The following is a 17,641-nucleotide window of genomic DNA, read 5'->3' as shown; positions in this document are numbered from 1 at the left end:
ACGCCGGCGCCCTGTGCGGCTCGCTATAGGCTGCAGCATACAGTTGCAGTCTCTAGGAGTTTAGTGAAGGGGGCAGAATGATTGCCCCGTTATATCTGAATTCCTCAGGCATTTAGCCCTGCTTGCCCGAAGCAGGGCTAAATGCCTGAAGAATTCACCTGCCCGGAGCCCGGGGCTGCATGTCCTGGGCGTCAGGCGATACAATTTTCACATCCCTGATGACTGTATGTAGATGTATCATTTGTTTCATCATATCTCGTGTTCCGCCACCACAGTTAAAAATTTGTCCAATGTATTTATGGGTTTTATGGCATTCTATGGATTGTATATGAGAAAATACAATAAAATAAAAAACTAAATATGAAATAAAATCTATAGGATATTTTGTGTAATTTTGTCTGGATGTGTTCTTTTGGACATGTCTGATCACTGTGGGTTTGGACGCTGGACCCCCGCGATCTCGGTCCAGCCCCCTGGCATTCTGAGCTTTTATGTTCAGAACGCCAGTTGCCCTAGGCTGCAGGTGGCCATGGTCATCGCTACCCCTTTCTTAATGTCTATGGGAGGGGGGTGACAGTTGTGGTCACTTGTAATATGGCATGGAGCGGAGTTCCCTCCGTGCAGCAGATTACTTGGGTGCCAGGCCGGAGATCCTGGGGGTCCCTGAGGCTGGAATTCCCACGATTTGACATTTTACCCCTATACTTTGGATTAGGTATATGATGTCTAGGGGCAGAGTAGCCCTTTAAATTCAGAGAGCTGTGTATTTCTTGATTATAATGTTATATTCCATCTATGATTAAGTGATGATGTAGGTTCTAGGTGGTAGGCCCCACATATTGTTGTTTATACCTGCACTCTATCAGATTTAGAATATCATATAATATGGATGAATGGACAGTTTATATAATATTTAACCCCTTAAGGACCAAGCCCATTTTCACCTTAAGGACATCTGACCACTGTCACTTTAAAGATTTTTGGCTATATTGCATCTTCTTTTAATGTTCATGTTTTTTGCAATTGACATGTATTATATGTTTGTGTAGCATGTGTCTTTTCTTTATTACCTCTTTGTGGGCCAGGAAGTTCTGTAGTTCTGTGTTGCATCTATTACTGTCGTCCACAGTGTCAGCTATGTCGCATTTAGGAAGCCCCTATGGTGCCAGAACAGCAAAAAAGAAACCCACGTGGCATGCTATTTTGGAAACTACACCCCTCAAGGAACGTAACAAGGGGTACAGTGAGCTTTAACACCTCACAGGTGTTTGACGACTTTTTGTTAAAATTGGATGTGTAAATGAAAAAAAAATGTTTTCACTAAAATGTTTTCCCCCAAATTTTACATTTTTTACAAAGGGTAATAGGAGAAAATGACCCCCAAAGTTTGTAACCCCAGTTCTTCTGAGTATGGAAATATGCCATGTGTGGACATCAAGTGCTCTGCTGGCAAACTACAATGCTCAGAAGAGGAGGAGCGCCATTGAGCTTTTGGAGAGATAATTTGTTTGGAATGGAAGTCAGGGGCCATGTGCGTTTACAAAGCCCCCCGTGGTGCCAGAACAGTGGACCCTCCCCCACATATGACCCCATGTTGGAAACTACACCCCTCACAGAATTGAATAAGTGTCTGTCAGACACCTGTGGGGCGTAAATTCTCACTGTACCCCTTATTACATTACATGAGGGGTGTAGTATCCATGGGGGGGGGTCCATTGTTCTGGCACTATGGGGGCTTTATAAACATACGTGGCCTTCAATTCCGGACAAATTTTCTCTTCAAAAGCCCAATGGTGCTCATTCTCTTCGAGCATTGTAGTGCATCCGCAGAGCTGTTTACATCCACATATGGGGTATGTTCTTACTCAGAAGAAATGGGGTTACAAATTGTGGGGGGCTTTTTTTCCTATTTTCCCTTGTGAAAATGAAAAATTTAGGGTAACACCAGCATTTTAGTGAAAAAAAGTTTTTTCCCATTTTCCCACCCAACTTTAATGAAAATTCTTCAACACCTGTGGGGTGTTAAGGCTCACTATACCCCTTGTCACATTCCATGAGGGGTGTTGTTTCCAAAATGGGGTCACATGTGGGTATTTATTTTTTTGCGTTTATGTCAAAACCGCTGTAAAATCAGTCTCCCCTGAGCAAATCTCCAATTTAGGCCTCAAATGTACATGTGCGCTCTCACTCCTGAGCCTTGTTGTGTGCCCGCAGAGCATTTTACGCCCACATATGGGGTATTTGAGTTACAAATTTTGGGGGCCTTTTTTTCCTTTTACCGCTTGTGAAAATAAAAGTATGGGGAAACATCAGCATATTAGTGTAAAAAGTTTTTATTTTTTTACTCTAACAGGCTGGTGTAACCCCCAAATTTTCCTTTTCATAAGGGGTAAAAGGAGAAAAAGCCCCCCCAAAATTTGTAGTGCAATTTCTCCCGAGTACGGAAACACCCTATATGTGGCCCTAAACTGTTTCCTTGAAATACGACAGGGCTCCGAAGTGAGAAAGCGCCATGCGCATTTGAGGACTAAATTAGGGATTGCATAGGGATGGACAAAGGGGTATTCTATGCCAGTGATTCCCAAACAGGGTGCCTCCAGCTGTTGCTAAACTCCCAACATGCCTGGACAGTCAGTAGCTGTCTGGAAATGCTGGGAGTTGTTGTATTGCAACAGCCGGAGGCTATGTTTTGGAAACACTTCCGTATGATAAGTTTTTCATTTTTATGGGGGGGGGGGGGGGTTGTGTAAGGGGGTGTATATGTAGTGTTTTACCCTTTATTATGTGTTAGTGTAGTGGTTTTAGGGTACATTATGGTTTATGATGAGAGTTTCCCGCTAGGAGTTTGCGCTGCGGCGAAAAATTTGCCGAAGCTCAAACCTTGAGCTGTTTCAAAACTACAACTCCCAGCATGTACTGACAGAACGTGCATGCTGGGAGTTGTACTTGTGAAACAGCTGGAAGCACACTGGTTGAAAAACCTTCAGTTAGGTTCTGTTTCCAATCAGTGTGCCTCCAGCTGTTGCAAATCTACAACTCCCAGCATGTACTGATCGCTGAAAGGCATGCTGGGAGATGTAGTTATGCAACAGCTGGAGGTACACAACTATAACTCCCAGCATGCCGAGACAGCTGTTTGGGCATTCTGGAATTGGCAACATCTGGAGGGTTACAGTATAGAGACCACTGCACAGTGATCTCCAAACTATGGCCCTCCAGATGTTGCAAAAGTACAAATCCCAGCATGCCCAGACAGCAAACTGCTGTGAGGGCATGCTAGGAGTTGTAGTTTTGCAAGATGGCCACAGTTTCGCATCGCTGTCCTCTTATGCTGCTGATCTCCGCCCGCTGCTGCCAACGATGGGTGAGTGGACTTCGTCGCCGATCCTCCTCGGTTTCCCCGTTCTGCCCCGCCTATTGTTGGTGGGCAGAACGGGGAAACCAAAAGTTAACCTCCCCCGCCCCTATTCTGCTATTGGTCATCGCTTCTAGACGACCAATAGCAGGGATAGGAGGGGTGGCACCCCTGCCACCTCACACCTATCCCTTCAGGGGGATCGTGGGTGTCTTGGACAACCCCGATCCCCCTTATTTTTCGGGTCATCATAGACCCGTTTGACCCGGAATCGGCACAAGTGGGAGTTCACTGGCGATCGCCGACATGGGAGGGGTCTGATGGCCCCCCCTGGGCATTTGCACAGTGTGCCTGCTGATAATAAATAAATAAATTAAAAAAAAATATATATATATATATATATATATATATATATACATACATATATATATATATATATATATATATATATTATATTTATATCTAGCCCTTCACTTACTGAAGTATAAAATACAGGGTGGGCCATTTATATGGATACACCTTAATAAAATGGGAATGGTTGGTGATATTAACTTCCTGTTTGTGGCTCATTAGTATATGTGAGGGGGGAAACTTTTCAAGATGGGTGGTGATCATGGCGGTCATTTTGAAGTCGGACATTTTCAATCCAACTTTTGTTTTTTCAATAGGGAGAGGGTCATGTGACACATCAAACTTATTGGGAATTTCACAAGAAAAACAATCACGTAACGGGCATGCTAGGAGTGGTAGTTTTGCAACATCTGGAGGTCCGCAGATTGGAGACCACTGGCGTACAGTATAGAGTTCCAGCGCCGGCGGCCCCCAACAAAGAGGAGGAGGGCAGTGCTTGCGGGTGACACATGTTAGTAGTACCCCGTTGGGCTGATTATTAATTGGGGGGGAGCAGAACAGCGCTGGCGGACACATGATTTGGTGGGGGGGAGCAGAACAGCACTGGCGGGTCAAATATGATTAGTTCCACGATGCGGGGACAGCACTGCGCTGGGCTTATAATTCATTCCCAAGGGGGAGGGGCCCAACCGATATTGCGGTATGGGAAAAATTAATATCGTGCAGCCCAAAAATTTCGGTATGAACTGGTATACCGCCCAGCCCTACTTCAGAGCATAGACAATTGCCTTCAGATGACCCCAAAGATAAAAGTCTAAGGGGGTCAGATCAGGAGACCTTGGGGGCCATTCAACTGACCCACGACGACCAATCCACTTTCCAGGAAACTGTTCATCTAGGAATGCTCGGACTTTTATCTTTGGGGTCATCTGAAGGCCATTGTCTATGCTGTGAAGATACGAGATCTGCAGCACTTGAAACTACGGATACTGGAAGCCTGTGCTAGCATTTCTCCTGCGGTGTTGCTATCAGTGTGTGAAGAGTGGGAGAAGAGGGTTGCATTGACAATCCAACACAATGGGCAGCACATTGAACACATTTTATAAGTGGTCAGAAACTTGTAAATAACTCATGAAAGAACAAAGTTATGTTAAAACCAAGCACATCATTGTTTTTCTTGTGAAATTGATGTGTCACATGACCCTCTTCCTATTGAAAAAACAAAAGTTGGATTCAAAATGGCCGACTTCAAAATGGCCACCATGGTCACCACCCATCTTGAAAAGTTTCCCCCTCACATATACTAATGTGCCACAAACAGGAAGTTAATATCACCAACCATTCCCATTTTATTAAGGTGTATCCATATATGATTGGTTGCTATGGGCAACTTTTCCTTTGCACAGGTTTTGATAAATCTCCCACATTGTGTCTGGGATTCTGATGGTTCCTGTTCTCTCCAGTATTTTATCAATAAAAGTTCCCATAGACCCCTTGGTCTTAACCTCTTCTGTATCACCATAATTGTATGCGGCGCCTTTGGTCTCACTGTTGTATGACACAGTGTAGCTTACTACATACTATATAGCAGAGAACAACAAAGCATAACCACTGACAATTAAAATAGTATATCTGATTAAATCAAGATAAAACTTTACAAAAGAATTGTGCAAATGTGTCAGTATCCAGATACAATCCAATATTGCTGCCGGTGATGTTGTAAACACATAAAAATACACGATTCTATTTGTTGAAGGGGAGTTAGCAATGCATAGGGAACAGTGGTAATATTCATCAGCACTTCACCTTATAACAATATTTAAGGCCCAGTGGCCCCCAAAGATTAACTCTCTAAATAAGGTCTTTATTAATAGAAACTTAATAGGCTGACCAGTATGTCACCCCATTAGGTGGATAGGGCCCGTGATAAGTCCGCCCCATTAAATAGGTAGTCGACCCTTCAGGTAGGCATGTCCTTTTATCAGGTAGGTACGTCCCATCATGTAGGCAGGCATGAAGGACTCCCCTAGTATGTAAATAGGGCCCCAGATATATATGTCCGCCCCAGATAGAAATGACCCCTATTAGGTAGAGCTCCCCCAGTAGGTAGACAGACCCCAGATAGATATGACGCCCATCAGGTAGGCAGGTAGGGCTCCCATTTAAACAATTATACTCCCAAAGTCAGAGCTTCCTGGTGACACCCTTACATAGTTTGATGAAACACTCCTTGCTATACTGCCAATTGCATGCATCGCGTTGCTCGCCGACAATGAGTAGTACCAGTATCAGCATTACAAAGGTGCTACCATCCTGAGCCAGTTATTCCCCCCCCTTTATCACACCCTGTGCCATATCATTCCCCCTTTTCTAATGCTCCTTGTGCCATTTTATTTCAGCCCCCCTCCCCCTGTGCCATTATATTTCAGTACCCCTTTCCCCCATGTGCCATTATATTTCAGCCCCTCCTCCCCCTGTGCCATTTCAACCCCCCATCCCCGTGCCATTATATTTCAGCCTCCCTCCTCCCATGTCATTATATTTAAGCCCCACTCCAGAAGCCATTATATTTCAGCCCCCGACCCCCCCATGCCATTATATTTCAGCCGCCTCCCCCTCGTGCCATATTTCAGCCACCCCCCGTGCTATTATATTTCAGCCTCCCCAGGCGATTAAATTTCAGCCCCCCAGTGCCATTATATTTCAGCCCCCCCGTGACGTTATATTTCAGCGCCCCCGTGACATTATATTTCAGCCCCCCCGTGACATTATATTTCAGTCCCCCCTCTCCCCCTTGCCATTATATTTCAGCCACCCCCCCACCCCCCCCTGCCCAGTGCCCGGAACTGCATGCTTTGCACCAGTGTACTTGATATATACACTGCTCAAAAAAATAAAGGGAACACAGGGATGTGGAAATTGAATCGCCCTACGCCCGTTACAATGTCCACATCCCTGTGTTCCCTTTATTTTTTTGAGCAGTGTATATATCAAATACACAGGTGCAAAGCACCTGTGTACTTGATATATATAATAGTTGCGTAGGATGTGCTGACCATTTTTTTTGCTTTTTATATTACATATGTGGAGGGAGTGGAAGCCTCCATATTGGTTTCTGCATTCCACCCATTCCACTAGGTGTTTTTAAGTAGGGAATAGCTGGATCTTACATGCCCAGAAATTGTAGGCTTAGTGCTAGTCCAAGAGAGGCATATCTATAGTGTAGGGTCCGTCCCAACTGAGGTCACCTTATCGTGGTGGGATGGTTCACATTATTTGACCAAATGGTAAGCTAAGAACCTCTTTCTATAGTAGTATTGCAATGAAAAAAGTGTTATAATACACATATATCTTAGCGCTAGCAGTGTGCTTCTGTAATTCTTTTGTTTGTAAAGATAAAAACCATCCCAACATAACGCAGCTTCCTAGTAGAAAGAGTAAATAACCAACAGAAAGGACTCACGTAAACTCCAGCTGTATGGCATACTCCTTTGATATAAATGGAATCTGGTTGGGAGCCAGCCGTTTTGCAAGCTGCAGGGCACTATCCCAGTGCTGTAAGTCTCTTCTGACCTGAACACAATGCAAAGGTTTATATGTCAGCAGGACTTCATTTCATCTTTTTTAACATGGGTAAAAAAGTTGTTTCTGCTAAACCTACTACAGAATTCTCTTTTTTATGAACTGCCATGTTCTCAGGGTATAGCTGGTGACTCCATTAACCCCTTAAGGACTCAGCCCATTTGGGCCTTAAGGACTCAGACAATTTTGAACTGCCATGTTCTCAGGGTAAAGCTGGTGACTCCATTAACCCCTTAAGGACTCAGCCCATTTGGGCCTTAAGGACTCAGACAATTTTATTTTAACGTTTTAGTTTTTTCCTCCTCGCCTTCAAAAAATCATAGCTTTTATATTTTCATCCACAGACTAGTAGGAGCGCTTGTTTTTTGCATGACCAGTTGTACGTTGTAATGCCATTACTCATTTTACCATAAAATGTATGGCACGACCCAAAAAAATACTATTTGTGTGGGGAAATTAAAAAGAAAACCGCAATTTTGCAAATTTTGGAAGGTTTCGTTTTCACACCGTACAATTTACGGTAAAAATGACATGTGTTCTTTATTCTTTGGGTCAATACGATTAAAATGATACCCATGATAACATACTTTTCTATTACTGTTGCGCTAAAAAAAAATTGCAAACTGTTTAACCAAATTAGTACGTTTAAAATCCCCCTATTTTGAAGACCTATAACTTTTTCATTTTTCCATATAAGCGGCGGTATGAGGGCTCATTTTTTGCGCCGTGATCTGTACATTTTATTGATACTATATTTGCTTATATAAAACGTAATACTTTTTTAATAAATTTTTTAATAAAATGTTATAAAAAAGCAGCTATTTTGGACTTTTTTTTTACGTTCACGTTGTTCACCGTACAGTATCATTAACATTTTATTTTAATAGTTGGGATATTTACACACGCGGTGATACCAAATATGTATATAAAAAAATTTGTTCACACTTTTTGGGGGTGAAATAGGGAAAATAGGACAAATTACATTTTTATTGGGGGAGGTTTTTTTCACATTTACTTTTTTTTTTTTAAACTTTTTTACACTTTAATAGTCCCCATAGGGGACTATTTATAGCAATCAATCGGTTGCTAATACTGTTCAGTGCTATGCATAGGACATAGCACTGATCAGTATTATCGGTCATCTTCTGCTCTGGTCTGCTCGATCGCAGACCAGAGCAGAAGACCCGTGGAAGGCAGCGGAGGCAGGTGAGGGGATCTCCGGCTGCCATGCTCCATCATCCATTTTAGTGACCGCGATGCTACAGATGCCGTGATCTGTATTGATCACGGCATCTGAGGGGTTAATGGCAAACATCAGCGCGATCGCGGATGTCCGCCATTACGGGCAGGTCCCTGGCTGCTATAAGCAGCCGGGACCTGCCGCGCATGACGCGTGCATCGCTCCGATGCTCGCGGTTATGCATAGGACGTAAATGTACGTCCTGGTGCGTTAAAGGAGTAGTCCAGTGGTGAACCCAGCGGTGAACTACTTACCCCCCTTTCCTAAGGATAGGGGATAAGTTTGAGATCGCGGGGGGTCCGACCGCTGGGGCCCCCTGCGATCTCCTGTACGGAGCCCCAACAGCCCGCGGGAAGGGGGCGTATCTACCTCCGCACGAAGCGGCGGCCGACACGCCCCCTCAATACAACTCTATGGCAGAGCTGAAGCGCTGCCTTTGGCAATCTCCGGATCAGCCATAGAGATGTATTGAGGGGGCGTGTCGGCCGCCGCTTCGTGCGTTGGTCGACACCCGCTCTCTGGCCGGAGAGCCTGGCCCCCGTACAGAGAGATCGCAGGGGGCCCCAGCGGTCGGACCCCCCGCGATCTCAAAATTATCCCCTATCCATAGGATAGGGGATAAGTTTTTCACCACTGGACAACCCTTTAAGTACCAGCTCACCAGGACTTACATTTACGTCCTGCATCGTTAAGGGGTTAAACACCAAATCTCTATATAACTTTAAAATCCCTGTTTCTTTCACAAAAGTTTCTATACTGGCACAGAAAGGGTAACATGTCTTATTGAGGAGACTGCAAAGCTAGCTAAGCAATGTTCCGCTGGAAAAAAAAGTATGCAAGTTAGCTCTATTCCAGAAGGACAATGAATGGAGTGGTGGTGCGCATGTGTGACCTGTTGTTCTATTGCGACAAAGACCTGGGTCCTCGTTCTACCAGCTGTCGGATACCCTGCAAACATACACTTATACAATATACTGTATGTATTTTAGGCTGGAATAATTCCATTTGAACAAATACAGAAAACCCCAGTACAGTTGCACTAAGGAGATTTTTAAGACTTACCGTAAAATCTCTTTCTCGAAGGATCCATTGTGGGACACAGACCTTTGGTATATGCTGCTGTCTCTAGGAGGCTTGACACTATGGTAACCAAAAAGTTGGCTCCTCCCAGCAGGATATACCCGCCTCCAGGCCACTGAGCAATTCAGTTTTAGTCCCAGAGCAATAGGAGGAGACCGACAGGTCAAAGGAAAAAAAAAATGAACTGTCCGAGAAACCAGAAGAAAAATCAACTGAACACTCCCTCGGACAGATAACCGAAAAGGAACCCCAGAAAAGGACGGGAGCTGTGTCCCCCAATGGATCCTTCGAGAAAGAGATTTTACAGTAAGTCTAAAAAATCTCCTTTTCTCTATCGGCTACATTGGGGGACACAGACCTTGGGACGTACCAAAGCCGTCCCTTGGGTGGGCAGAGAAAAAAGGTCAGGCAGTCGGCTGTACCACCGCCGCCTGCAACACTTTACGGCCCAGACTAGCATCAGCCGATGCGAAAGTATGAACCTGGTAGAATCTCGAAAAAGTGTGCAAAGACGACCAGGTGGCCACTTTACAGATCTGCAAGGCCGAGGCCTTGTTTCGGAGAGCCCAGGATGCTCCCACAGAACGGGTGGAATGAGCCAAAACCCTGAAGGGTGGGATCTTCCCCTTGAAGCGGTAAGCTTCCGAAATAGCACATCGGATCCACCGGGAAATGGTGGCCTTGGAAGCAGGCTGTCCCTTTCGACAACCTTCCGTAAGGATGAAAAAGAATCGCACTGACGAAAGGAAGAAGTGACAAAGATAAGTCCGAACAACCCGTACCACATCCAATTTGTGAAGTAAGCACTCCCTGTGATGAGAAGGAGCGGGACAAAAGGACGGAAGGACGATGTCCTTGTTGAGATGAAAAGCCGAAACGACCTTAGGTAAGAAGGACGGATCTGGCCGGAAAACAACCTTGTCCTGATCAACCTTATCAGGAAAGGAGAATGTCAGGAGAGAGCTGCCAGTTCAGATACTCTCCTAATGGAAGTAATAGCCATAAGAAAAACCACCTTCCAGAATAGGAGGCGAAGGGAAACCTCCCTAAGAGGCTCAAAAGGTGCGTCCTGGAGAGCGCCTAGAACTAAGTTAAAGTTCCAAGGGGGAGAAGGGGACCGATAAGGGGGGACAGCGTGTGCCATGCCCTGAAGGAAGGTCCGGACATGCGAATTGGAAGCCAGAGAACGCTGAAAGAGAATGGAAAGGGCCGAAACCTGACCCTTAAGGGAGCTGAGAGCCAGCCCTTGTTCCAACCCCGACTGCAAAAAGGAGAGGAACGGAAAAACGGAAAAGGTAACCGGACAAAAGGTCTGAATTTCGCAACGAAAGTAAGCCCGCCAGGTACGGTGATAAATCTTCGCAGAGGAGGGCTTTCGAGCCCTGAGCATGATGCAAATTACCTGGGAAGAGAAGCCGCAGGGCCCTTAGAACCGCGGTCTCAATCGCCATGCCGTCAAATGCAGCGACTGTAAATTGGGGTGGCAAAGGGAACCCTGTGACAGTAGGTCTGGACTAAGTGGAAGACGGAACGGAACGTTGACCAGAAGCCAGACACGTCGGCGTACCATGCCCTTTGAGGCCAGACTGGAGCCACCAGAATGGCGAGGACTCCTTCCACCTTGAGCTTCCTCAGAACCCTGGGAAGGAGGGGGAGAGGAGGAAACAGGTAGGGCAGGACAAAGCCCGACCACGGAAATACTAGGGCATCCAAGGCTAGAGCCAGGGGGTCCCTGGAATTTTCCGGTTGTGTCGAGACGCGAAGAGAACCACGTCTGGGGTCCCCCAGAGTTCGCAGATCTGTGCGAACACCTCCGGAAGAAGGGACCACTCTCCGGGATCGGCTGAGGACCGACTGAGGAAATCCGCTTCCCAGTTGAGCACTCCTGGAATGAGAATCACCGAAATGGCTGGAACTACTTGTTCCGCCCAGAGGAGGATCTTTGTCACCTCGGACATGGCTGCTGAGCTGCGAGTGCCGTCCTGACGATTGATGTACGCCACAGCCGTGGCGTTGTCCGACTGGACACAGACAGGGTGGCCCAGAAGGAGGGACTCCCAATGCTTCAGACAAAGATATATCGCCCTCAGTTCAGGATGTTTATGGAAAGAAGGGCTTCTTGGGGATGGAGCCACAAGCGCAGAGACTGACGGGTCCGAAGAGGGAGAACAATCTTGCGATCGAAAGAGAGAGAGAGGAGACCTGTCCCACCGGACAAGAATCGCCAGCTGAAGAGGACGTAATGAAACTGGGCAAAGGGTACGGCCTCCATGGCTGCCATCATCCGACCCAGGACTTCCATGGAAGTACGGATGGAGACCGGGAATGGTATCCGGAGGGAGCGGACTCCCGACAAGAGGACCAGACATTTGTCCGGCGGGAGGCGAATCCGAGCAGAGGCCGAGTAGAAACTGAAGCCCCAAGAAGACCAGAGACTGGGTGGGGGAAGAGAACAGACTTGTCTCGGTTGACCATCCACCCGAAGCGACAAAAGGTCTGAAGAGTGAGGCTCACATTCTCCCGAGCCTGGGCTCTGGTGGAGGCCTTAACGAGGAGCCAAGACTTTGGAAAAGACCTGCAGAGACCCACAGAGCAGTGGCCAGACCGAGGGGGAGGGCCACAAATTGAAAATGACCTTCCGGAACCGCAAGCGGAGGTACCGCTGATGGCCGGGAAATATTGGAACGTGGAGGTAGGCATCCTAGATGTCCACCGAGGAAGAAACTCCCCTTGATCCATAGACGCCACCACTGAGCGGAGAGATTCCATTCAGAAATGGCGGATTAGAAGGTGTTGATTGAGACGCTTAAGAACCGCCCTTCTTGGGAACCACGAAAAGGTTGGAATAGAAACCCCAAAATCACTCCCTGGAAGGGACCGGGAGAATGACTCCCTGGAAGAGAAGGGACTGAAGCGCCCCCCGAAATTCCCTTGCTAGCAAAGGGACCGGGGAGCCCTGGACAGAAAAAAATTAATTCTCCAGAAGAGAAGCAATTTCGATCCGGTATCCGATGGACATCACGTCCCTGACCCAGGAGTCTTGAATGTGCGCCGCCAAGACGTCTCGGAAAAATAAAAGACGACCTCCCACCCAAGAAAAATTCGCGAGTGGGGTGTCCCTTCATGCGGAAGTGGGTTTGCGGGTGCCAGACTTGGCTGCAAAACGGCCAGAACGATTTTCCGATTTCCAAGAGGGGCGCGGCCGGAAGGAGGGAACCTTTTGTTCCGCGAGGGCGCCTGCCCCGACCCATTATTGGGACCAGAAGTCCGAAAGGACCGAAAAGAAGAAGACTTTCTACGGGAAGTAGTGCGAGCCCTATTCTGAGGTAATAAGGAACTCTTGCTGCCCGTCGCCTCAGAGATGATCTCATCAAGGCGCTTGGCAAAAGGTCGGGAGCCGGCAAATGGAAACTTCGTAAGAGACTTCTGGGAAGCGGCATCTGCGTCCCATGCCTTAAGCCAAATGGAGCGACGGAGGGCCACTAGGTTACCAGTGGCAAAGGCAGCACAGCGGGACTGACTGCAGAACATAGAAATTCTCCAGCCTTGGAGCACTGGAATGCTAGGTCAGACAGTTCCTCCGGTGGAGATCCAGAAAGAACCCTTGACTGAGTTGGGAGGATCAAACTGAGAGTGCCTTCCGACACCCAGGCAGAAGCAAAGGCGGGAGGCCGGGAGGAACCCGCCGCTTCGAGTGCAAACTTTGCCAAGGTCTTTACCCTTTTGGCTGCCGGATCCTTGAAGGCAGCCGCATCCGCCAGCGTCAGCGTCGTAGCCCTGGAGAGGCGTGAGACTGGCGGATCCACCGAAGGAGGGGAAGTCCACTTTGAGATGAGGTCCTTGGCGAAAGGATACCGCGCCTGAACCTTCTTTTGCTTCCTGAAACCTCTTGTCAGGATGCCTACAGGCGGATTCCAGCATCCAACATCTTGGGTGCTGGACGGGCATGATGAAAGGATAATTCTGGAACTACGTCCGAAGATCCTGGGTCCTCTAGATGGAAGGTGTCTCTTATGGCCAAAACCAATGAGTTCACCGTGTCAGCCATCTCCGATCGGTCCTCTGAATCAGACGCCTAATCGGAGACTTCATCCGCAAATTCTCCAGGAGAATGGGAGCGTGTTGAAGCGGCCCTGGATGAGGGATAGGCTGACCTGGTACGCGGATCTGGGAGCCAGAGCGGCGACCATGAGAGCGTCCTCTGGAAGAGAGACGCCTGCAACCTGCTGGAGCAGGGGAGCGATTCCTCAGAGAGTCGGGAGCGGGCGGAGATAACCCGCCGGCAGTTTCCCGGCTGACGGCGGCCAGCGCACACACGCGGCCGCCGAAGAGAAGTGAAAGTAAAAGGGCTGCTGCCGCTGAAGCCGGCAGCCGCACGCATAGTGATCCCTGGCCCAGAGTACAGGGAAAATCTCCACACAGAAGCACCACTGACATCCCCCAAATTAATAAAGAGGGCCCCTTTGCATAAAAAAAGGGGGGTCCCATATAGAAAATAAGGAGGGAACAATACCCTCCAAGCAGACCCCCAAAAACTAGCATACGAGTGGTCACAAGTCAGGGGTCTCCAGAGGTTGCAAGAGCTCATCCAGGACCTGTAGAGAGAGGGAGATATACTCACCTTGTCTGAAGAACTTACCTCATGGAGTCTTCAGTCATGGAGTCTTCATTCAGCATTGTCACCTGCAGCAAGCCAAGCTCATAGCGAGGCGAACAGGGAGGTAGGGGGACCCGGACCCATGAGGTACAACCCCAAGCACTGACCGTTGGCGAGAGGAGGTTAACAGTACATCCAAGATGCCTGCCACCTCTCGCAATGGGGAAACAGTGAACCGTAGTTCCTGAGTCCCCACCTGAAAACGGAAAGAAAAAAAGGGATAAAAGAACTAACACATTCCCTAACTAGGAAAATAAAAAATATGAGACCTGGTCTGGAGAACACCAGACCAGTGTCCACCTCCTTAAGACACTAAGCAAAAACTGAATTGCTCAGTGGCCTGGAGGCGGGTATATCCTGCTGGGAGGAGCCGACTTTTTGGTTACCATAGTGTCAAGCCTCCTAGAGACAGCAGCATATACCCAAGGTCTGTGTCCCCCAATGGAGCCGATAGAGAAATAACAATTTTATGTTATACACCAAACAATAAAGTGTACACACAGATAGATATTTGTTTGCAACACTCAATGCCCATCATCCAACAATATGCCCAGGGCACGTTACCTCAAGGGCACAAATCGGATTGCTAGAAGCCAAGTAGAGATCCTGAGCAAGGTTGAAGTCGTTGCTGAACATGGCAAGATGTCCTGCTAGGAGGTTGTGATCTTCTATACCCTACAGGAAAATACACAGCAAAAGCTTAGACATTATCTTTATAAAGGGTGTCTTACTTTAACCTCACAATATGGCAAAGCCTTATGATCTATTTATATGGAGAAAGAACTTTCCTGCCACTGAACCATGTGGAGCTCGGTTATTGTCCAATAACTAAAATGAGCGGAAACTCCAGTCCCCTACACATATAGTATTTTAATGCATAAAATATAGTTACAAGTTTGATCAGTAGCCAACAAGGTGAGGTATTAATGTATAACTCCACTCATCTGGCACAGAACAGGGAAGCAATTCAGATAGACCACCATTTACTAAACACATATTAGATTAAGTAGTATATAGACAGTAATATTCAAACAAAGATACATTTTTCACCATATACCTTTATTTGTTCAAGAGACATCACCATGCCAACATTGCCAATGCTCCGATAAACCCGCACTGCAAACTCTACTTCCATGTGGTGCAAACAGGCCCGGGCTAGCTCATTCCAAGCCTCTTCTGAATTCAGCAAGGTGCACACATTCCAGGCATCGGAGAATCTACACAATGAGTGAAAATAGTACATCATCACAGAATACAATGCACAATAACATTAAGAAGATGTACAGGGCACAATATAAAAAGATAACCATACTAGGGATCGACCGATATCGTTTTTTTAGGGCCGATACCGATAATCGGTGGAGGTTAGGGCCGATAGCCGATAACTTATATCGGAATATCGGTATAAGTTATCGGCTATTTATCCCCCCGCGACACCGCTGCAGATCACTGATTTAAAGCGGGCGCTTTAAATCAATGCACTACAGTGGCTTTTGCGGTGCAGGGTCCTGAGTCCTATCACTGCCACCCCCGCACCACTCCGCTCCCCCCACCGCCGCACCGCTCCGTGCCCCCTACCGCCACGCACCCCACCGCCCCGGCCCCATTGCCTCCCCCATATTTACCTGGGCCCGGGGTCCACTCTACATCTGGCTCCGGTGGCGTCCTCCTGAGCTGTCACTGTGCGCACTGACGGTGACGTCACGTCGCGCACGTCACGTCACTCGTCATTGCGCACAGCGTAACGCAGGACGCAGCAGGAGCCAGAAGTAGCGTGGGCCCCAGGAACAGGTAATAATAAAACCGGGGATGGGGGAGGCAATGGGGCTGGGGCAGTGCGGTGGGGGGTGCGACGCGGTACGGCGGGTCGGGGGGGCGGTCGTGGTGCGGCGGGTCGGGGGGGGGGGATTTGAGGGGCGTTCCCAGTGCGGTGGGGGAGGTGCGGGGGCGGGGCATTATCGGCAAGGTAATTGCCGAAACCGATAATGCCCAAAATCGTGATTATCGGCCAAACCGATAATCGGTCGATCCCTAAACCATACAAACAGAGAAGTACAAAAAGAAGGATTTACAATAGCCCCAAAGAGAAAACAAATGAAGGGTTAAGTAGCATAGTAAGAAAAAATCATGATGTATTCTATATGTGCCAAGCTGGGCAAAAGAACCCACTCTGAACACCAGGCACACAGAAGGCAATAACCACCTGAAAAGGAATATATCTAGGTTGGGGGGGCAGACATCAGGGAATTACAAAGGGAGAAATACATCTTAGCTGAATGAAACCATGTGCCCTACACTTAATCCAAGATTATCCCAGGATTGGTCATGGTTATCTGATTGGTGGGGAGCTTGGCTACCTTCGGCAGCCCCATAGTGAGGAAATCCCGGAGAAACACTCCAGAACCGGAAAAAGCTATCCGGAAAAGAATGAAGACATGGGTGGGTGCTGTGTCCCCCAATGAAGGCTACGAAAAAGAGATTTTATGGTGAGTACAAAATAATAGGGATCGACCAATATCGGATTTTTCGGGCCGATACCGATAATCGGTGCAGGTTAGAGCTGATAGCCTATAACTTATACCGATATTCCGGTATAAGTTATCGGCTATTTAACCCCCTGCGACACCGCAGCAGATCATTGATTTAAAGCGGGCGCTTTAAATCAATGATCTGCAGTGGCTTTTGCGGGGCCATAGGCCGCCGCCGCCACCCGCTTCTCTCCCCCTACCTGTCAGGGTGGTCCGGGCCATCCATCCATCGTTCCTGTAGTGTCCGGGGGCGTTCCGGGTGGAGGGTAAACCGGTCCGGGCTGTCCTTCTTCTCCGGCGGTCATCTTCTCCACTCCGGGCAGGCTCCGGCCTAGTACACTGCATAGACGCCGCTGCGCAGTGATGCCCTTGCGCAGCGACGCACCTGACGTCACGGCGTAGCGGCGTCTATGCAGTGTACTAGGCCGGAGCCTGCCCGGAGTGGAGAAGATGACCACCGGAGAAGGACAGCCCGGACCGGTTCACTCGGAACGCCCCCGGACACTACAGGAAGGAAGGAGGGATGGATGGATGGCCCGGACCACCCCCATTACGGGTAAGTTTAATTTTTTTATTGACTCGGAGGGTGGGGGAGGGGCCCGACCGGTATAGCGGTATGGGCAAAAATCCATACCGGTAAACCGCCCAGCATCACGGTGGGGGGTGCGATGCGGTGCGGTGGGTCGGGGGGGCGGTGCGGCGGGTCGGGGGGGTGGCAGTCGCGGTGCGGTGGGGGCGGTGCGGGGGCGGGGCATTATCGGCTTATCGGCAAGATAATTGCAGATACCGATAATGCCCAAAATCGTGATTATCGGCCGATAATATCGGCCATACCGATAATCGGTCGA

At 48.2% G+C, this 17,641-nt stretch overlaps 1 protein-coding gene across 4 annotated transcripts in view; it reads right to left on the bottom strand.

The window, feature by feature from the left end:
• Positions 1-17,641, bottom strand: part of WDR19 (WD repeat domain 19) — a 107,198-nt gene that overhangs the window by 42,595 nt on the left and 46,962 nt on the right. For all 4 annotated transcript variants that reach the window (XR_008888709.1, XR_008888707.1, XM_056556865.1 and 1 more), the window contains exons 18-20: positions 15,323-15,482; positions 14,830-14,940; positions 7,170-7,279 (exon numbers count right to left, since the gene is read on the bottom strand). Coding sequence is in view for 2 of the 4 variants with exons in the window: in XM_056556865.1 (XP_056412840.1) it covers positions 7,170-7,279; positions 14,830-14,940; positions 15,323-15,482 (381 nt within the window). In the remaining 2 variants the exon portion in view is untranslated. The remainder of the gene's footprint in view (positions 1-7,169; positions 7,280-14,829; positions 14,941-15,322; positions 15,483-17,641) is intronic.

This window comes from Hyla sarda, chromosome 1 (assembly GCF_029499605.1).
Source record: "Hyla sarda isolate aHylSar1 chromosome 1, aHylSar1.hap1, whole genome shotgun sequence".
Lineage (NCBI taxonomy): Eukaryota > Metazoa > Chordata > Amphibia > Anura > Hylidae > Hyla > Hyla sarda.
The sequence above is the reverse complement of the archived record's forward strand: the minus strand, read 5'-3'. Positions and strand labels throughout refer to the sequence as shown.